This window comes from Gymnoscopelus braueri (assembly GCF_963280865.1).
Source record: "Gymnoscopelus braueri genome assembly, chromosome: 6".
In the NCBI taxonomy this organism is placed as follows: Eukaryota; Metazoa; Chordata; class Actinopteri; order Myctophiformes; family Myctophidae; genus Gymnoscopelus; species Gymnoscopelus braueri.
Window position 1 is genome coordinate 8,669,150 of NC_137607.1, and position 22,305 is coordinate 8,691,454.

Here is a 22,305-nt window from a genome sequence, read left to right on the forward strand (position 1 = left end):
ATCGTCAACTCGGACTGCGAGGAATCTGGGTGTGACCCTGGACGACCAAATGTCGTTCTCGTCAAACATCGCATCAGTGACCCGGTCCTGCATATTCCTCCTCTACAACATCAGGAGGATTCGCCCCTTCCTCACGGAGAAGGCAGCCCAGGTGCTCATCCAGGCTCTTGTCATCTCCCGCCTGGACCACTGCAACTCCCTCCTTGCTGGTGCTCCGGCATCTGCCATCAGACCTCTGGAGCTTGTTCAGAAAGCTGCGGCTCGTCTGGTGTTCAACCCGTTCTCCCACACAACTATCCTTCTCCGTTCTTTACACTGGCTCACCGTAGCGGCTCGCATCCAGTTTAAAACCCTGGTGCTAGCCTATAGGGCAATGAAAGGAACAGCTCCTTCTTACCTCCAGGCTATGGTCGATGCTTACACCCCTGCCCGACCACTTCGGTCTGCCGCCTCAGGGAGACTGGTTGCCTTGTCGCTCAGTGGTCCTTCTGGCCGATCTACACGATGACAGCTTTTTTCTGTTCTGGCCCCACAGTGGTGGAATAAACTCCCCACTCACTGATGTCAGGACAGCAGAGTCACTGCCCATCTTTCGCCGCAGGCTGAAAACCCACCTCTTCAGGAAACACTACCCTTCCTCCTCGCCTTGCCTACTTGTTGTTAACTAGTTGTACGAATTCTTGTTTTATTGGATCTTGTTTATTCGATACACTTACTTGTTTTAGCTCTTGCTCATTTGATTTAGCTATTTGTCTCATCTGTTTAAGAAAGTAGGTAGCTGATATATTGCACTTTTACCTTAGCGCTAGGTATACTCTCGGTTGCTTGTTTTAAGAAGAAAAGGCACTTCAGACTTCTGGTGATTAATAGTTTCGTTCCCTACCTATGTTGAATGCACTTATTGTAAGTCGCTTTAGACAAAAGCGTCTGCTAAATGACTGTAATGTAATGTAATGTAGATCTGCTATTTTCAAATAGCCAATGCAGCCAGATCTGCAAAGCTTAACCGAATGACTGTTACAGCAGTTTGTTTAAATTAGTTTATAAAATGTTATCTTTTCACAGGGATTATTTATTAGTGTGTTAGATAATACAATTTGGAGTGGATACATATGTTCAGATGCCTGTCAGACGGTCAGACAAAGCTGCTCCGCATGTCTACAATGGAACAAATGGCTGCAGCCAAAGCCAACAACTGCTCCCGAGCAGACGTGAGATGTGAACGTGTGGTACACTGAACTCAAAGTCAGGATATATTGATAAATGCCGAAAGTTGCGGTGATCTCGCCGTACGCCCATTATTTGGTCTGCACCGCGTTGATAAATGAGGGCCAGTGTGTGGACCTTCTTCTTCTTATCCTTGATTCTTCCCAGATTGGTTGGCCACATACATTTAAAGTTCAACTTCCATCCGGGATCCCTTTCAGATTCTGCGATTGGGATCACCTTTTAGTCCATTGCTTATGTATTATTGGTTCTATTGGTGCTACTGCTTATATTACTGGTACTACTGGTATTACTGCTTGTATTACTGGTACTACTGCTTGTATTACTGGTACTACTGCTTCTATTACTGGTACTACTGCTTGTATTCCTGGTACTACTGGTACTACTTTGCTTGTATTTCTGGTACTACTGGTACTACTGCTTATGTATTCCTGGTACTACTGGTTCTACTGCTTGTATTACTGGCACTACTGCTTGAATTACTGGCACTACTGCTTGAATTACTGTTACTGCTTGTATTACTGGTACTACTACTTGAATTACTGTTACTGCTTGTATTACTGGTACTACTACTTGAATTACTGTTACTGCTTGTATCACTGGTACTACTGCTTGTATTACTGGTACTACTGCTTGTATTACTGGCACTGCTTTTATTACTGGTACTGCATGTATTACTGGTACTGCATGTATTACAAGTACTGCATGTATTTACAGGTACTCACCAGAGACGCGTTCAAAGCTGATTGGATATCTGGAGTCTGTAATGACACAAGCGTAAAAGTGAATCACTTCATTAACTAGCATAATCTATCTGCCTTTATACTGTTACTAATTATGACCTACTGTTACTATTACTACCACTGCTACACACCAGTGCGTCAAAATCGCTCAGTTTGAGACATTGCGATGGGTTGATGCACAGACACAACGTCTTAATGTGAGACTGATAGGTATGTGCCTAGCTGTTAATTACCGCGACTCAAAAGTCTCTGTTTCATGAGACTGCTTCTCTGTGTAGTCCACAACAAGTACAAAAATGTACTTGTCCGTTGGACAAGTGACTTGGTTTCTCTTTTTTTGTAGTACACTTGTATTATGGGTCATCTCCGGTTGTTGTTGTTGTTGATTGGGGTCATTGAGAGTTCAGAGTGCCGAGGTTACTTCCTTTCACTTTTGACCAGTGTGCTAGTGCGCTAGAACCAGTGGCCTACTTTTATTTTTTTGCAGCAGTTTTAGCAACAGTTGAAGCCTAGATTTCCAATGTGAATGAAAATAGCATGTTCAAAGTTCGTCAGTAAAAGAAAGGTGCACACAGTACACTGAAAATAGTCAATTCAAAGAGGAATGGAGAGAACAATATGCATTCATCCTATTATGCCAAGTGGCATAGCTCTGGTGGAGAGGCAGTGACCACATTTGCACTGAAGCCAAAAATTGACTAAATCTTGCTAGCCTCGCGTAGCCAGACTATATCACTGCGTGGATATGAGTCTGGTGCCTCTATGAGGCAGTTTTTTTTTCAAGGGGGCAGGATCAAAACAATGGCTCTGTACGCAATTGGTTAGACCTACAACCAACTACCAATCATAGTCTCCCATATTTTAATACTGGTCCCTGATTGGTTACCCACGTCTTCTGGAGCAGGAAATGGATTCTCTATGGAGCGGTGCCAGACCCAAATCGCAGAGTGACATTTTTTTTTTTATTTGAAGGTTTAACAGGATGTTCAATGTGTTTTTGTGAGTTAAGATAACTGACCAGCATGCTCCATGCAGTTGTGCTGTGTTAAGTTACACAAGTTACGTTGTTTGGGCGGAAACAGTGCTGTCTGATTTTCACAATAAAATGATACCCGCCCGCGATTAGTTCAGTACCACCCGTCCCCGTACCCGTGATCTTATCAAAGTAAAATTTTCACCCGTTTTCACCCGTCAAACGCGGGTACCCGGCCCGTTGCAGGACTCTGCCTCAAAGTGATGTGCAAGAAGAGGGTGCTAAACGATATAAACCTACGTTTAACAAAACAACTACCAGGCAATCTAAGGACATTTCAAAAGTGACAAAGCCTGATCCATGAAAAGTATTTCAGCAATGTATAACACTTTTTTGAATGAACATTTAATTTACCTACTAAGACCTAAGACAATAATAATTACACAGTACTTACCAACAATGAGCTTGAGCTCAATAGTAAATTCCTTCTGGAATGCAGGAATGAAGCATGTGTAGTTTCCCTCATCAGATGATTCCACTTTGGAGAGTTTGAGGGACACGTTGCCTTTCTTCAATTCATCCTTGAAGAGGGATGTTCTTCCCTTGTAGGAAGAATACTTATGATGAACTAGCTCTTTCCTGTTCCTCTGGAAATGTACATATTGTTCATGTGGTAGATCCGGCCTGGACCAGTGTACAGCCAGGTCAGTAGCATCAGTGGTAGGATCAACCTCACATGGAAGAACAGCATCATCTCCAACAGATGTTTTCACTAGCAGACATTTCCCTGGAGGAAGATGAGACGAGACAAGATGAGATTAGATGAGTTGAGATAAAACATAATTCATCCCCATTCCCCAGATGTAAATTCAGGTGTTATAGCAGAATCAGCAGTTATAATGAAACAGAAAGGCCCTTAGGGACCAGTCGAAATTTTCAGAAGGGGGTCCCTGGAGGAAAATAGGGGAGGGTCATGCCTTTCTAATTTTAGTCCAAGGGAGGGTCAGCAAATTTTACTTTGAATCCAAGGGAGGGTCATGCAATTTTGAATTGATAAAATAGTCCGTTTTTGGGCGGTGAAACCGCCCCTATATGTGAGGTTTGGAATTTGCACCCCCCCAACCCTGCGCTGTGATTGGCCACCAGTGTACCCCCCTAACCCTGCACCGTGATTGGCCAATCACAGTCTATTCAGGCTAGTGAAACATGACACATGTGCATAGCCCTATAAATAGGACTATGCACTTAAAAAAAACACATTTATGTTTTTTTTTAAGTTAGGGGTGTACAATGGTTGGTCCACAATATTACTTTTCTTTAAGTGAACTTCCATCACTGTGATGACCACTGTGACCACACCGCCCACTTCACACTGGGTGTGATTTTTTTTTAATATACCTTTTTAGTACAGCAGAAAAGTGGTCAATGACCCCTCTCTATTTCAAAGGATACAAAGGATTCAAATCAAGTACACCTTGGTCTGTTTAGAATCAATGATGGTCGTTAACAAGCCATCAATGCACAGCCAGTGTAAACGACCCAGTCAAATCTATCAGCGTCTTAACGATGGTGGTTGAACAATTAAGCAAAACTTCAACAGGCGTTAGGCATATTGGAGAGATGCATTATCCCATTTTTCAACACAGAGATATATTCTTTTAAGTGTGTTCTTGTTGCTCATAGAATTACATACACCAGGTAGGTTACAATGACCAATTTATAACTGGGTATTCATAATCATATGGACAGTTGTGTATAGATGCCAGCCTAGCTCCACAAATAAAACCAGAATAATCTGGACATATTTGATAGCCTAATTTGTTTTATGTTAGGCAACAGTGTAGTCACTGTAGTTAAAGGGACACTTCACCCAATCCACTTCAGACTAATCCATTGAAACTTTGTTTTTTTTGGGTGAAGTGTCCCTTTAATAATTAAAAGGGCAGAGTGACAAAAAGTTGTAAACTACTGGTTACCAAATACTCAACTTTCTTCAATCTGACCAGGATTCAATGTAAGTTGAGAACACTATCCATTCTGCCACCACTACTACAGACACTACACTGTGCACAAGACTGGCTATTGTAATGTTCTAATCAATGTGGAACAGGGCCGTGCAGAGAGTGCTGAAGGGGCAGGTGCTCAAAATGTCCACGAAAGGGCACATACGCGCATGCCGATTTTTGGGGTGGTGTTTTTGTGGGTGTCCCTCGTGCCATTTCACACCAGAAATGTAGTATGTTGGATGTCTTATGCTAATGGAGCAAGATGTTCCACAATAACATGGCCCATGTCATTACTGCCAGTAGGCTACCCTCTCCTCTGCCTCATTGAGGGTAATGGCAGTAATGACATGGGCCATGTTATTTTGAAGTTTATATATTTGAAAGTAATGTAAAGTACTAGAGGTCCGTCCGCCCTACGGGCGGCCGACCTGCTAGCCGCGCACAGGGCTCTATTATTAGGCCTACGTCGTCCCCCCCCCCCCGCACACCGCACACGTTCGTCGCCGTCTTTGTCTGTTGTTTGTGCATAAACATGGATGGTAGCTTGTTTCTCGCGCACAATCTGGCAACACTGAATGTAGTCCAGGCTGTTGGTTGGCTAGTAGTGGTCACGTGACAACAACACACACACACACACACACACACACGTCGCACACGTCGCACACACATTAAAGCCTTTTTCTTCACGGGGGTCGTGGCTCAAAATTAGGTGTTTTTGTTTGTGTGTTACGCACTGGATTGGAACTATTTTTGCAATGTTATTCTTCACAGTTGACCTCAAGGAAAGGTAGGCCATAAGATTGTTTTGTTGTTGTTGCTGGCTGGGTGACGATCATAGTGGAAGGATGTCTGTGCGGAGATGTAACCTGCGGTGCTTACACACACACACACACACACACACACACAGTAAGCTGTGGAAACACACCAGCCTTTTTTTTCGCACACACGCATATACGCACACACGCACTTTTACATCCAGTCCTATTTTAAAGCCTGCGCATGCGGGACTCGCGTATCCACGCGCCTGGTGTAGCCGCTATCATTGATATCAATTGGATGCGAAGAAACGCGCTGTACGCGCCACACATACGCACGCTTTGAAAAGTCTGGTGTAGATCGTAGGTTGTCTTTGGGATGTACATGGCACGTGAATTACGGACATATTAGCGTAAGTGTGGAAAGCAACGGCGTGGTTCGAACAGAAAGGTAAGCAAGAGGGGGGAGGAGGGGGGGTGAAGCGAAGGACGTGCTTCTGTTGTTGTTGTTGTGGCGATGCAGAGAGATTGAACCTGCGCTGTTTGGTTATGTTTCCCCTCATTGGATCACTCCAATGTGGGTATCACTCCGCGGCGGAGGGATACATTCGAGGTAAGGATTAACTGATTCACTACCGTGCGCACCTGTGCGTGCGTGGGGGTGTGGCCTCCCCTATATAGGCACACCACACCCACGCGCGCCTGCTTTTTCATTTCTCGGCAGAACATTCAGGTTCAAGGTCGGTAAGTGAGCAGAGAAGGTATGTAACCTCTACTATAGCTCAATTATTTCACATCCAAGTGTTCTCAGTGGCTAGGTTTAGCCTGGAGCTGCTAACTTTGTAGCCCTCCTCACGAGAACTCTTTATTATTGTGCCGTGTGTACCATTTATGCTGGTTGCTAAATGTTTGTAGCGCTGTTAGCGCTGGTTAGCAGCCGGCTGCACTAACCAAGCCTCAGCTTGTACTAGCTTTGCTAGCTGTTCTGAGGTCTTTTTGTGCTTTCTTTCCTTGTTTCGCAGGAATCCCAATGAAAGGAAATTCTGCTTTATATTATTATATATATATTATAGTTTGTATTTACAGTCAGTTTTACCATAACCTGGTGCTGACTGTTATTCCCCTTAGCTGACAGGCATCTCCATAACCTGGAAGCCTGGTCAGTCTGTTGTGCTTTATATTTCAAGTTTTGTGTTTTCAGTCAGTTTTACCATAACCTGGTGCTGACTGTTATTCTCCCTTAGCTGACAGGCATCTCCATTACCTGGAAGCCTGGTCAGTCTGTTGTTTGCTGACTACATTTATTACTGTTTAGGGGATAAGTGTAGTGTTTTCAGTTACAAGTGTGACCCAGGTGTAAGACCCTTACGGGGCGGCCATTGTCTTTGGGCCTCTCCCCTGGTAATTCCCTTACCGGGTGCAGTGCGTAGGGAGAGGCGACACTGCCACGGCGTGCCAGGGGCACGGGGCCACTACAGGATGTCAGCCCTTTGTGTCAAGTGCAGAGAGGACATCCCACCTGGGGATGCGCATGCATCTTGCATGCACTGCCTGGGGCTGGTCCATGCAGAGGAGGCGGTGAGGCGCCCTAATGGCTGCCTGTACTGCTGTGTCTTCTCTGAGCGCCTGAGAGTGGCCCGACTGGGGGCCATGCGGGCCTGGGTGGCTCAGGCCTTGGCTCCAGCTGAGGACCGTAGATCTCTGCCTCCCTCCGGTGTGGTGAGCCGCCATCACAGTAGTCCTGCCCGCAGTGCGGGCGGGCGTGAAGAGCAGACCTGGCATCAGCAGGTGGACGCTGACCAGGGAGACGACATTCTCTCAGTGGAGGCCAGCGAGGGCCTTTGGCTGGGAGATGACGCCGGCACTGTTAACCGCAGGTCCGAGCAGTCAGCGGGGCCCTCTGAGGGGGGCAGTGACCGTCCTGATGTGGCCCCTGCCATGCAGGAAGGGGTCCAGGACCTTGTAGAGAGGATCAGAGTTACCCTGGACATTGCCCAGGAGGGTCCTCCGGGCAGCCCAACAGTGGTGCCCATATCCAGTGCCTTCAAGGAGGCCATGATGGAAAAAAAGAGGCCGCTTCCACTTTACCTCTGATTCAGGGCCATGGGCTTTCATGGCAGAGCCTGATTCCCTTGGCCTCCGGGAGTACCCAACCATGGACTCCATGATTGCAGCCATGGTCCTGCCAGATAAGGACATCATTGGCAAAACCCCCCGTCTTAAGCCTGGTCCTCCCAGGACGTTTGACGATGACCTCAAGAGTATCTGACCTGATCGGCCAGATCCAGAGAGACATGGCCCGGGCTAATGGGAAAGCCTTGGGCCAGATCGTGACTGCTAGGCGCCACCTTTGGCTGGCACAGACCAAGCTGCCTTCCTCTATGCAGAGCACGTTTGCTGACCTCCCCCTGACCCCCGGTGTTACCTTTGGGCCCGGGGTCGATGATATCTTGCGGCAGACGAGAGGTGGACCGCCGTCGGGGACGCTACGAGACTGGAAGGCCCAGACGCGCCACTCCTAGGGGGGGCGGGCCTCAGCAGTCAACCTGACAGTGTCGCCGGCCTCGGCCGCTTCTCCCAGGCCCAGAGGGCAATCTGGGAGGAGCGGGTGGAGTCCCCATGGGTTCTTTCTACCATGCTCCAAGGGTACAGACTCCAATTCCAAGGCCGGCCGCCTCCATTCACGGGTATCCATCCTACAACAGTGGCCGACCCCCTGAAGAGGGAAGTGCTACGGAAGGAGATATCCGTACTGCTGGACAAGGACGCCATCAGGATACTACGGCCGCTAGAACGGCTAGATGGGTTCTACTCGACCTATTTTGTCATTCCCAAAAAGGGCGGGGGGCTTCGCCCTATTCTCGATCTGCGAAGGGTGAATCGCTGGCTAAAGCGGTTAAAGTTCCGTATGCTTTCCCCAGCTTGTGTTCTTCAGGCCATGTCGAGGGGCCTATGGTTCACGACGATCGACTTGAAGGATGCGTATTTCCAAATTCCCATCCATCCATCCTGTTGGAAGTACCTCCGGTTCGCCTTCGAAGGGAGGGCTTACGAATTCATGGTCCTTCCCTTCGGGCTTTCGCTGGCGCCACGGACATTTACCAAATGCATGGTGGCAGTCCTCGCGCCCTTGGCAGCCAAAGGTCTGACGATACTAAACTATCTGGACGACTGGCTAATTTGCGCTCACTCCGAGGAGGAAGCGAATTTAGCCACACACAAGGTTGTGCTCCACATACAGCAGTTGGGGTTGGTGTTGAACCACGAGAAGAGTCACTTGACTCCATCCCAGGCTGTGACATTCATAGGGATGTCTTTGGATGCACAGACAATGAGGGCGTCTCTACCTCGGGTAAGGGTAGAGACGATCCTCTCATTCCTGAGCCGCTTTCAGCGCGGTCAGAAGGTGACAGTGTGGGAGTGCCAGCGTCTGTTAGGCTTGCTAACAGCGGCCTCACTGCTGGTTCCTCTAGGCCTGCTCCATCTCAGGCCTCTACAACTGTGGTTCAACTCCCACAGATTTCACCCGAAACGACACAGACATCGTCGCCTTGTGGTGACAGCACAGTGCCTGAGGGCGCTGTCGAGGTGGCACTCACGCTCCTTTCTATGTCAAGGAGTGGAGCTGCACAGGGTGTGTCGCAGGGAGCTAGTGTGCACGGACGCCTCCCTGGCAGGTTGGGGAGCAGTGCACAATGGCAGGTCAGCGAGTGGCCAGTGGAAGGCCCCATGGCTGGACAGACATATCAATGTCTTGGAGCTCAGGGCAGTGCACCTGGCTCTTCAGAGTTTCCTCCCGTCCCTAGGGGACAGACATGTGTTGGTGAGGACAGACAATGCCTCAGTGGTGGCCTACATCAACCACCAGGGGGGGGTGAGATCTCCCCGTCTGCACAGAGTGGCAGAGAGGTTGCTCTTGTGGGCTCATGCGCATCTAGCTTCTCTACATGCAGCGTTCATTCCTGGGGCTCACAACACAGCAGCGGACATGCTCTCGAGGGCAGGGCCGCAAGAGGGGGACTGGCGCCTGCACCCTCAGGTGGTGCAGCAGCTGTGGATGAGGTTTGGCCGGGCCCAAGTGGACCTCTTTGCCGCCTCAGGGAACACTCAGTGCCCCCTCTGGTTCTCAGTGACGGGGCCTCCGGGACCCCTGGGACTGGATGCTCTGGCCCACGACTGGCCAGAGGAACCTCTGTATGCATTTCCTCCAATTCCCTTGATCCCTGCAGTGCTGGACAGGACCAAGCAGGCAGGTCACAGGTTGATACTAATTGCCCCATTTTGGCCGAGGCGCCCATGGTTCAGTGTCCTGTCGTCTCTCCTTGCAGGGACTGCATGGCAGTTGCCCCTGAGGCCCGACCTGCTCTCGCAGGCCGGGGGGACCCTGTGGCACCCCGAACCACGGCGGCTCAATCTGTGGGCCTGGCCCCTGAGCGGCGCCAGTGGTCAGAGCTAGGCCTCCAAGAGGGGGTGATAGCTACGTTGCAGGGAGCCAGGGCTCCTTCTACTAATGCAGCATATCACTTGCGCTGGCGAATCTTTAGTTCTTGGTGTGCAGCGCACAGCCTGGACCCAGAATTCTGCAATGTGCAGGCCATATTGCAGTTCTTGCAATCCTGTCTGGATAAGGGATTGTCTGCCTCCACTGTGAGGGTGTACTTGGCAGCCATCTCTGCTGGTCATGTCCAGCTTCCAGAGGGTTCGGTGGGGAGACACCCCTTGGTCTCTAAGTTCATGAAGGGGGCCAGACGTCTGCGTCCAGCCAGAGCTAAGAAGGCTGTACGCTGGGATCTGGACATTGTTTTGTCAGCCCTTACTAGGCCTCCATTCGAACCCCTCGAGGCTGCTTCGTTGAAGCACCTTTCCTTGAAGGTGGCCTTTCTACTAGCAATCACTTCCACCAAGAGGGTTGGTGAGTTGCATGCTCTTTCAGTAAGCCCTGAGTGCTTCCAGATGGGGCCTGACCGGAGGAGTGTGGTTCTTCGACCAAATCCTTCCTTCTTGCCGAAGGTCCTGTCTGAGGGGTACGTCAACAGTCCCTGGTCTCTATCTGCTTTCTCCCCATCTGCAGACGAGGAGGGGCATGGTTCCGCTCCCAGTGTGCTTTGCCCTGTAAGGGCTCTGCAAGCTTATGTGAGTCGCACGCAGTCGCTGCGCAGGACAGACCAGCTCTTTGTGTGCTATGCAGAGCGGGTCCTGGGGTCAGGTCTGTCTAAGCAGAGGCTGTCCCATTGGATTGTGGACGCAATCCAGTTGGCGTATGGGCTGGCTGGTAGGCCTGGGCCAGTTGGTGTGGTGGCTCATTCCACCAGGGGAATGGCCACATCTAGAGCCCTCCTGCGGGGGGTTCCACTCTCTGAGGTGTGTGCCGCAGCCAGTTGGGCCTCATCTGCCACCTTTGCCAGATTTTATAATGTCAACGTGGCGACACCTAATGCAGTGGTGTCGGCATTTCTGGGCAGCTCCTCCTGACCTCACAGACGAGGCGGCCAGTTCGGGGTAGGTTCTATGCTTTCAGCCTTCTTTGTTGGCCTGACTGTTCCTACCTCAACCACCAGGTGAATCGGGTACTTCTATACCCACATTGGGGAAACATAACGTAGGTTACGAAGGTAACCACGGTTATGTGACCCTATTGGATCACTCCAATCCTGTCGTGGTGCTTGAGGCGCCTCGAAATGTTCTTCAAGCAGGCGCGCGTGGGTGTGGTGTGCCTATATAGGGGAGGCCACACCCCCACGCACGCACAGGTGCGCACGGTAGTGAATCAGTTAATCCTTACCTCGAATGTATCCCTCCGCCGCGGAGTGATACCCACATTGGAGTGATCCAATAGGGTCACATAACCGTGGTTACCTTCGTAACCTACGTTTTATGCTTTATCCAACATGACAGGCATGTAAACAAACAACCAATGTCATTTACAACTAAACGTTGCTCTGAAGAATGTTTTGGAAAACATTTGAAGTGAGAAATAGACGATGCAATCGCCTCGGAAAACAAATGAGGAAATCGAAAAAAAGTCGCCCCAATGAAAAAAAAGTCGCCCCAAAACACAGTCGCCCCCCAGTGTATATACTGGCGATTTGCCTGTAATACCGCCGGATTTGGCCCGGGGCGACTGTGTTTTGGGTCGATTTTTTTTTCATTGTGTCATTTGTTTTCCGAGGCAAACGTGTCCGCCCAGCCCAATAGTTATGGAATACTTTCATTGTATTTATTAAGTAGCCGTGTAATAAGCGGGATAATGGTGGTTAATCGCCCTGAAGGGCTTTAAATGTGAATAATGATTACGTCCCCATGCATTATCCCTTACATACTTTTGCGAGCGAAGACGGCTGATTTCAATGGCCGCTGCTTCGTGTTGTTTCGGCTGTGGACGTTGGCGTTCGGTGGTGCGCACGGTAAACGGTGCGAAACTGTTTCCCCTTCCGTTGTGCTCGTAATGTGGTGAGTGGAATTAATTATGTTGCGAGGTGGAAAATATGTAGTGAGCAATGAGAGGTGCCCTACGCCACCCGTAAATTCAGCGTGCACGTTGTGGCTGGTTTTGTGTTGAGAGGTCCGATGTAGTTGTTGTGTTTAGTCGAAATCAATGCTGTGGGTATGGCGTCAGCAGGCGAGAGGTGCAATTGCTATGGAATTGCTGAAGTAGCAATCTCCCCTTTATAAGAGTAGATACATGATGTGAACATGCATGGTACATCATTATCAGATTATCCTTCAACTTCTTGTTTATGCCCCAAAATTACTGGATCTGTTTTGTAGCAATTTGTAGCAATTGTAGAAATGTTAGACCTTAATTGCCGAATGTTTAAGCATATTCTAATCATGTACACTTTACTTTAAAACATTTTCCAAATATTTTATTTGTTTAACATGTTGGACAGAATAGCCAATTTTACATCGAGGTGCCCAGATGTCCCTAGTGCCCAGCTATCCCGTTATCCCTGCATCATACCACCAACTTTAAGATGAGGGCAAATTAACTACAATTTCATTTGACAGCTTCAGTCCATGTGGGACTTTCATCAGTGCAAATTTCAGTAAAATAAGCATTGCGTTCTCATTACCATGTACAAATTTAAATAATTAACATTTCTCTATGTAGCCTATTGGCCATCATTCCCATTTTCATTCTTCAATACTAATGATCAAATAAAACAGATAAGGCAGGTGAAGATCAAAATGTACTAAAATATGTACCTGCAAAACATTTGAGGTGAGAAACTAATGCAGCATGCAGTAACATGCATGCTTCAGTAGTAGCAGACCAGGGAGAAATAATTCTCTAGCTACAGCCAGGAGCCAGTTTACTTAATTATCACATAGATATAAGATAGGAAATAGGGAGAAACAATGAACCTGACTCTGTACAAACTAAGCTAACAAAAGCTAGCTAATCTGCACAGAACGTGAAGTGTAAAACTTAAAGCAACAATTTATTGATGGGGGAGTGAACAATGCTTGCTGCCTGTATCAAATCAAGTTGTTTGCAGCTGCAAGGATAATGAGGTGGGAGCAGGGGTCATCACCATGGCAGCTTGTGATGGACATTTTCATTAATATTTCATTTTTGCCACGGACATGCAAAATATAGTACAGTATGTCTGCTTTAACTACTGAGCGACCAACAAATTAAATCCTAATTATTTTGGATTATAATAGTTGAGTCTCATCAGTACAGACAGTGCTTCAACCTCAAAATGGCCACTTAGCTACAAAGGTGAGTGGGTGCGTATTATACATCATATGGCTAATATAGAGATTGCTGGCTTTTCAAAAGACAGTGTTACTTGAGGACAGAAAGAGATCAAGTCCTACCAGCTAAACCATTTGGTTTGGCAAGGTACGGTAGTGCATTCCATTAAGGTGATCAGGTATTCTCTGTTGATGAGAAAGTCCAAGGCATGCACATGTAAGACACACCCTACAAGCTACGCTTGATTTGTTTTGATTTATTAGACATAATAATTACATAAATGCTTCTCACGGAAACGTCAAGGATAAAATGCCAATGGAACACTGCAACAAGGAAACTTGAGACAAAAATAATATGCACATGATGAGTGATTAATGAAGGGCATGCCAGGATTCTAATTGAATGCAGTGTCACAATAGTTTAATGTGAAGGCACCTGACTTTGATCAGAGGTGAGCTAACTTTTAGGTTGGAGGAGGTCCTAGGCTGTGGATGGAGGGTTACCATGGATTATGATTGTGGAGTGTTATTATAGTTATTATAGTTGTTATAATTGTTATTATTGGACACTTTGAAACACTGTCTCTCAACTAACGACAACCAGCTTTACTTGTCCAGTTCTGCCCTCCTTTGCCTTGGTAGCAAATAGCTCCTTCAGGGGTCCGTACATGGACAAACATGTCCGTGGCAAGACTTGTCTATGTCCGTGGCACTCTTTTTTTCCTTTTTGTTTTTAAAGAAAAATATATTTAGCCTACATATTTTTCATTATAATGTAAAAACATATTCTAAAATACACAATTGAATCTTAAAAAAATGTGTATGAATCATTTTGGTGGAATCCTGCCATGCCCTTCATGAATCAGTCATCGTGTACTGTACATAATTATCTGTTTTGACTCTCAGGTCATTTTCCATAGTTCGATTCGGCATACCTTAGACTTTCTCATCAACATAGCTAGTACCTGTTCACCTTAATGGAAACCACAACTCTTAAAGTTGACACACATAAAACTAGTTTAGCTGGTAGAACTTAATCTCTTCCTGTCCTCAAGTATGGCCCTTTTGCTCCTGCGATGTAAGATGAAAGCACTGTCTGTACTGATAAGACCCAATTATTGAAATCCCAAACATGGAATATACTTGGACCATGCCACATTTAATGCCTGTCTCAGGAATGCCACCTGCCAGTATACAGTGGATAACTTCCCAGTCTCCAGGTTTTCGAAAGTATAGCTACCACTTTAACCCTGACATCCCAATTTTGGGCATGTCATTATAGGCTAAAAAGTTACTGATCTACAAGCTCACAACATGCTGTGATGTGTTGTGAGCTTGTAGATCGGCTTTCCCCCCCAAATAATATTGTATTTATTTATTTGATAAGTCCCACTGAGCATTTTTCGGGCTATTAGACGTTTAAAAACGTCTAAGGTCTAGGCTAAAACCGGGTTATAATTGGTCTAAAAGTGAAAGTTTTTTCAACGTCTATTCTTAGCCTAGACGTTGATTAGCTGTTTTTTAAGCGTCTATATATAGACCGTCTATATCATAGCCGTTGAAATGACGTCTATAATATAGACGGTCTAAATATAGACGCTTAAAAAACAGCTAATCAACGTCTAGGCTAAGAATAGACGTTGAAAAAACTTTCACTTTTAGACCAATTATAACCTAGTTTTAGACGGAGGTCTAATAGACGACTATGGCTCACTGGGGTGGCTTGTTTAAAAATGTGTAGCGCCCTATGGCACAGGAGTCCATTATTATATATTTAGGGCTAGGCCTATGTGATTTTGGTCAAGTTATTCAAACGCATTTTTATATGGTTCTACATTATAATGAAGAAAATATATAGAATATATCTAGAATTTATTTTGAAAAAAAAAATGTGCCTTGGACAAAGACATGTCTTGCCACGGACATGTTTGTCCGTGTACGGACATGTTGATGACCCCTGGGAGGGCACTTGACATCACTGCATCAGGTGAAAAGTGAGACTAAAACTGACTGATGGCAGCCAGCTCATTTAAATTTTAATTATAAATAATAATTATGATTGTTGGAATTATAATTATTTGTCAAATGTTTGTCTTGATAAGGGCCACAGATGTCTGGCAGGCCATAAAAAAAATATATGTTTTTTTCAAATGGGTCTTTTGGGAAAAGGGCAATTTGAGGCGAAAAGGCAGGTGAGCCCCCCCCCTCTGAACGTGCCTGATGTGGAAAGCAAAACATCGGACATATCAGTTTTAAATGTCATGTTGTATTTGATGGGGAAGGTTAGGGGTGTCAAGATTTCACGATACGATACATGATGTTGGGCATATGATATCGATATGCTACATTATTAATGTTCTTTTCTCATGTATCATCAACATTGGCCATCATCTTTAGTTTAAAATAACTTTATAAAGCACTAAAAAACTATTACAAAGTGCTTTGTACACACAAATAAATACATTTGTGCAAGCTTAAGGGAGAAGTGAAGTTCTCACTACCAATAAACCCATTGTTTCAGAGGACAGATAGACACTAATATAACAAATATAATATGATATAACAACTGCATAACTATAAGTTCCACAAACCTCATATTTTTGTCATCTGGACTTTACCAACCAAGTGCAGCCTAGTTATTTCCAACAGCAAAAAAAACTATAATACCAGATACAGTATAATACCATGTAAACAATCTTAGATGTAGGCCTATTTGAGAGTGCAGAGGAATAATTGCTTTGATGCATGTCACATTAACGAGCGTCAACGAGCATCAGCTGACACACAACACCTCCCCTCTGCATTGCTTTAAACTGAAAGTGACTGGAGTCTGTTTCATTTCTCTCCAAAATACCTTGAATACGATGGAAGACATGATTAATAATTACTGTGACTAGATGTCAGGCACATCTAGTTTTCCGTCGTCACATCAGCTTTCCGTCGCAGCCCTCACATCTAGGCCCTAGATCTGAGGCCTGATCTGAGGCCTGATCTGAGGTTGGTCCAGACAGAGTCCAAAACTCATCAGATGTCAGGGTGTTCAAACTCTCCAAACTTTCCTCTGTCATCCCTTCTAAGACACCACCGCTATTGCACCATTGTTTAAACCACCACTCGTCATAGTCTCCAAACATTTCCTCTGTCATCCCTTCTAAATAGTAAATTTCCTCCTCGTGCTTTAGTGGTGTGTGTAACAGATTCACATCATCATCCTCTTTATCCTTGCCCACATTGTATTGTTCAAGTTCTTCCCTATTTACTTACTTGGCCTAGTCACTCTGCACACACGTCATGCCCCTCTGGCCTCTCCTCTCCTCTCGGCTCCTCTCATCCCCTCTCCTCCCTCCCCGCTTTGCTTTGCGGCCCTAACCTCTAGTCCCAACCTCCCAACCTCGGTCATGTGATAAAGAGGTCAGACTTCCTGTATATGGTTGCTATGGCAACCTGCCAGATCAGGCTGAGGGTCTGATAGGCAAATCAGAGAATCAATCAAGCCGAGAGTCTGATCACAGATCGAGGTGGGGTAAGATGCCTAAAACATAGCCATAGCTCTGATCAACAGTCTGTGGCAAGTTTCGGGGCAAATGGAGTGATCCTGTGCTTGCTTACCCCGCACGAGCTTTCGGAGCTTTTGTCAATTATATAGTAGTAAGACGTAAGATTATGATAAGGTTTACATTTCATATCATACACCATACAGTAAGAACTCCTATAACTTTCACTGGCCACTTTTTTTTATTTTTATTAAAAAAATATTACGATACAGTATGACATCATGACAATACCTATCGTCACATTTTAATACCACAATAGGCTATATCGTGGGACAATATGTCATGACACTCACTCCTAGGCGGGGAGGGTTATTATTTATTTTTTTATCACAGGGTCATTGATTTTTTTTTTAGTCTAAGGGAGGGTCATGGCATTTTAGATCAAGGTACATACATTTTCTCCAGGGGTACCCTTCTTTAAAAATCGACCTGTCCCTTACACACCAGGAGTGTTTTCCTGCGATTAAATCACATACATTTAAACTGCTGTTTGTGTAATGAGTACATCCACACATCACGACTATTAGATGGCGACGAAGCAATATTTACCAGAAAAAAGGAACATTTTCCACTGCAAATAAAAGCATGAACCTGTATGAATGAGGCATAAATAGTTTGATATGAAATATCCGCTTTTTTCCTGACCATTTATTTGTCATGCTCCCCAAGGAGCACAAGAGTCAACCAAGATAAATAAATGAAATAAAATTAAATAGTTAGTCTTGGATATTAATGTTTTGTGTAATACTATGTGTGAACAAGGGGAACAATTCTGCCAATTTTGGTGATAAGTAATAACTAAGGTAACAGCTTTTCCTCAATCACTTGATTGAATTTTTTAAGGCAATTGGCCTTAAAAAATGCACGATTTTATGCAACTAAACGCACTCGCAGCTGTCATAGCGTAAATGCAATTCTCATTCCACTTTGACAATCAAAACAGATTGTTAATGTCACAATTCCCATTCACATTGACACAGTTGTCATTGCATGCCAACTACTGTGTACAATGAGCATGGTGTTTGTACAAAAGATAAGCCGCTTAAGATCTTGACCGCTATATTCATAAAATTGCCGGGAGCATTAAGACGGTGTGCGGACATGGTGCATATGGTCATATTTTGTATTGTGATAGACCCTTTTGCATGGGTGGTTTTGGTGCAATGAGAACTTATTGCACTGTTCTGAGAACAGTTTTGCCCCCCCACCTCGTTTTTATGTTATCATGAATTGGTTTAAACTACATATTTTGATATTTTGTATTGTTTGTTGCACTGCTGCTTGTCCAGTTAAAGTGTTTGAGTGTTGAATGTTTAATGGACCACAATACAATGGAAACAAGCTTTTTTTTGTGTGTTTCACCCATTTGTAGTTTTTAACCTGTTGTACTTCTAAAAATGTCAATATAATATTAAGTAAGTATTCATTCATGAGTCTGGATGATCTGAACATTTTATTTAGTTATTTAATTATTAAAATTCAAAAAGTTGGGGATAGACTACAAGATGCACAATGTATGGGAACATTGATCAGTTTTGATACACATAATGTCAACACTTTGAATTATTTGAATAATATTCACATAATTGATAAAGATGTAACAAAGAATAATTTAATATAGCCAATATACAGTATGAATATTTGTTCAGAATCAGATTGGTTATTTTGCAATATTCGACAAAGAATTTATAGTATATTTATAGTGTTGTCAAATTGCTGCAGCTAGTTAGTTAGGTTACCTGATTAGATACTCAGTTACATACTTAAAGGGATATTTCACTTTCAAAAAAACTTTTTGTGATTTTATCTTCTACTCAAGCCTTTGTGAGCCCCCCAGACAGTTTTTAAGTTGCTCGATTCAGTATTTAGATATCAGAATCAGAATCAGAATCAGTTTTATTGTCACATCACAGGTTTACAAGGTAAAAAAGTGGGTGAAATTCTTTTTTGTACATCGTTCCCATCGCAACGTTAGTTTCCATAGAAAGAAGATGGGGGGGGAGAAGAAGAGGGTGGGGGGCAGGTGGGAAGGAGATCAAAACAAGAGAGCAACAGAAGGCCAGACAAGTTATCTACATATTTACAAATTACCTGAGATAATAAAAAAAACTAAAAAAAACTAAACTAAGGTGCCTGAGCATAGCAGCAATGTATTGTATACTGTGCATGTTATACTTATACTGTGCATGATAGACAATGGACGTTAAGGTGCTTAGAGGAAAAGGAGCACAATAAAAAAAGACCCAAAAAAGGTCAGTGCGTTATACAAGGGATTAAGGTGCAAAAGGTCAGTGCGTGTCCACCTAGAGTGGACTGACCCTAGTATAATCCGCATGTAGCTCCATGAGGGAGTGCAACAAAAAGTCATTTGTACCTGGTGTAGTCCACAGGTGTGTCCGAGGGGGGGCTAAAGTCCAAGTCATTGTCCCTGGTATAATCCACAGGTGTGTTCAGGAAGAGCCAGAAAAGTCTGCGCCGCCTGCTGTCAGGCTGCTGAACTCATCCAGGCTTATGCCCCATTCAGCATTCTGACAGCAGCTGGATTGAAACTACACCAAAATCTGGTGGTGGAACTCTTGATACTGCGGTAGAGCCCCTTGCCCGGTCGCGGTCGTTGTAGGGGGTTGAACAGTCTGTGACTTGGGTGGTGCTTGTCCTTGATGATGCGCTTGGCTTTGACCACGCACCGCTTTTTGTACAGTTCCTGGAGCGCTGGGAGCTCGATTCCCATTATCCGCTCTGCCGATCGCACTACTCGTTGTAGGCTGACCTTTTCTCGGGCAGTGCAGTTCCCGTACCAGGCCGTGACACAGCCTGTTAGGATGCCTTCAACAGAACTGTTGTAGTACAGCCTGAGGATGCGACGTCCTACTCCGAGCTTCTTCAGGCGGCGGAGCCAGTACAGTCGCTGCTGAGCCTTTTTCCTCACGTGTGTGGAGTGCGTCTCCCATTTGAGGTCCTCCTCGATGTGTACTCCGAGGAACTTGAACTCGCTGACCCTTTCCACTGCAGCACCGTCGATGAGGATGGGCGCATGGTCTCTCCGCGGCCTCCTGAAGTCCACGATCAGTTCTTTGGTCTTGTCGACGTTAAGAGAGAGGTTGTTCTCGCGGCACCAGTGTGCCAGTGATTTGATCTCCTCTCTGTAGTCAGACTCGTCGTTGTTGACGATTCGGCCTATCACTGTTGTGTCGTCCGCGTACTTTATGATGGTGTTGGAGACATGTGTGGCTATGCAGTCATACGTGTACAGGGAGTAGAGGAGAGGGCTCAGCACGCATCCCTGGGGTGCTCCGGTGTTGAGGGTCAGGGGGTCGGATGTGATGCTGCCCATTCTCACCACCTGATGTCGGTTGGACAAGAAGTCCTGTATCCAGTCGCACATGCTTGGGTGTAGCCCTAGGTGTCTGAGCTTTTTGTCAAGTATTGCTGGGACAATGGTGTTGAATGCTGAGCTGTAGTCCACGAACAGCATACGTACATATTTGTCCTTCAGCAGCTTGTTGTCCATGTGCGAGAGGACGGTGTGGAGAGCCATGGCAATAGCGTCGTCGGTGGATCTGTTTTTGCGGTATGCATACTGCCACGGATCCAGCGAGGCAGGTAGCGTGGAGCTGATGTATTCCCTCACCAGTTTCTCGAAACACTTGCTGACGATCGGGGTGAGAGCAACAGGTCTCCAGTCGTTCAGGCATGTCACTTTGGCCTTTTTGGGAATGGGCACAATGGTTGACATTTTGAACCCTGCAGGGACCACAGCCAGGGAGAGGGAGAGGTTAAAGATGTCAGCGAAGACACCCGCCAGCTGGTCTGCACATGTCTTAAGGACCCGGCCTGGAATCCCATCAGGTCCGGCTGCCTTGTGGATGTTGACCCGTGTGAAGGCTGTACGCACTTCTCTCTCCGAGATGGTTAGAGGAGGGTTCTCCTCTGCTGGTGCTGCTGATGGCCCCGCTTGGCTGCCGCGGTTGGAGCTGATCTCAAACCGGCCGTAGAAAGTGTTCAGTTCGTTGGGGAGGGAGGCAGGCGGGTTCACCTCGCTTCTGGTTCTTGTTTTGCAGTCTGTCAAGGTGTGTACTGCCTGCCATGTGCTCCTGATGTCGCCATTGCTGAGTTTGTCTTGCATCTTTTTTGTGTAGGCCTTTTTCGCCTTCCTGATGGCGCTGTTTAGGGCCGCGCGCGTCGTGTTGCGCGTTTCCACGTCGCCAGATTTGAAACCAGCGTCCCGTTCATGCAGATGTGCACGTACTCCGCTGTCCATCCATGGTTTCTGATTGGGATAGATCCGAACTGTCTTTTTTGGGACTATGTCATCTATGCACTTGCTGATAAAGCCAGTGACTGAGTCTGAGAGTTCGTTGATGTTATTCCCAGCGGCGTTCTTAAACATCCCCCAGTCAGTCTGGTAGAAGCAGGATTGTAGCATAGCGTCTGTGTCCTCAGACCAGATTCGGATTTCCTTCTCAACGACCGGCTCCCTTTTTAGCCTCTGTTTGTAGGCAGGTAGCAGCTGGATGGCGTCGTGGTCAGAGCTTCCTAGCGGTGGGCGGCGGAGAGCTTTGTATCCATCCTTGAAGGGCGTGTAGCAGTGGTCAAGAATATTGTCACCACGGGTACTGCAGGCGACATGCTGGTGGAATTTGGGAAAGACCTTTTTTAAGTCTGTCCGGTTGAAGTCGCCTAGGCAGATGACTGCGCAGTCCGGGTGGCGATTTTCTTGTGCACTGATCGCCTGGTGTAATTCCCTCATAGCTGTGTCCTTATTAGCTCCAGGATGAATGTAAACAACGGCTACAATCACGATGCTGAAGTCGCGTGGTAGGTAGAAAGGACGGCAGGCTATGATTAAAAGTTAAAGGTCTGGTGAGCAGTGACTATCTAGGATTTTAACATCTTTGCACCAGTTGTTGTTGATCAAGGCACAAACTCCCCCCCCACGTTGCTTACCGCTCAGTACAGGGTCTCTGTCCTTCCTATACGCGGTGAAGCCAGGAGGAGTGATAGAAGAATCAGATGCTAACTCCGTTAGCCACGTCTCTGTTAGCACAACAATACAAGTGCTCCTCGTCTCTGCGTTGTATTTAACGCAGGCATTTAACGCAGGTATTTATCAGACACGCCCCCTTCCTATACAAACCCATTGTAACTTGGTTCTGGTGACTCACCCTGCCCTCCTAATGCGTGAGGGGGCCGTGTTTTTTCCGAGACTTTTTTTCATTTTTTTATCTTATTTTTTTTTTGTATTTTTTTTTTTTTATTTTCCAAAAAATAAATGAAAAATAAATGAAAAAGTAATTGAAAAAACACGGCCCCCTCGCGTATTAGGGGGGGGCGGTATGAGTCACC

General features: G+C 46.0%; 1 protein-coding gene across 1 annotated transcript in view; it reads right to left on the reverse strand.

The window, feature by feature from the left end:
• The window catches only part of LOC308087226 (myelin-oligodendrocyte glycoprotein-like), a 39,298-nt gene that overhangs the window by 3,159 nt on the left and 13,834 nt on the right, over positions 1-22,305 (reverse strand). Inside the window, exons 3-4 of the mRNA XM_080430948.1 lie at positions 3,398-3,730; positions 1,953-1,988 (exon numbers count right to left, since the gene is read on the reverse strand). Coding sequence (XP_080287074.1) covers positions 1,953-1,988; positions 3,398-3,730 — 369 coding nt within the window. The remainder of the gene's footprint in view (positions 1-1,952; positions 1,989-3,397; positions 3,731-22,305) is intronic.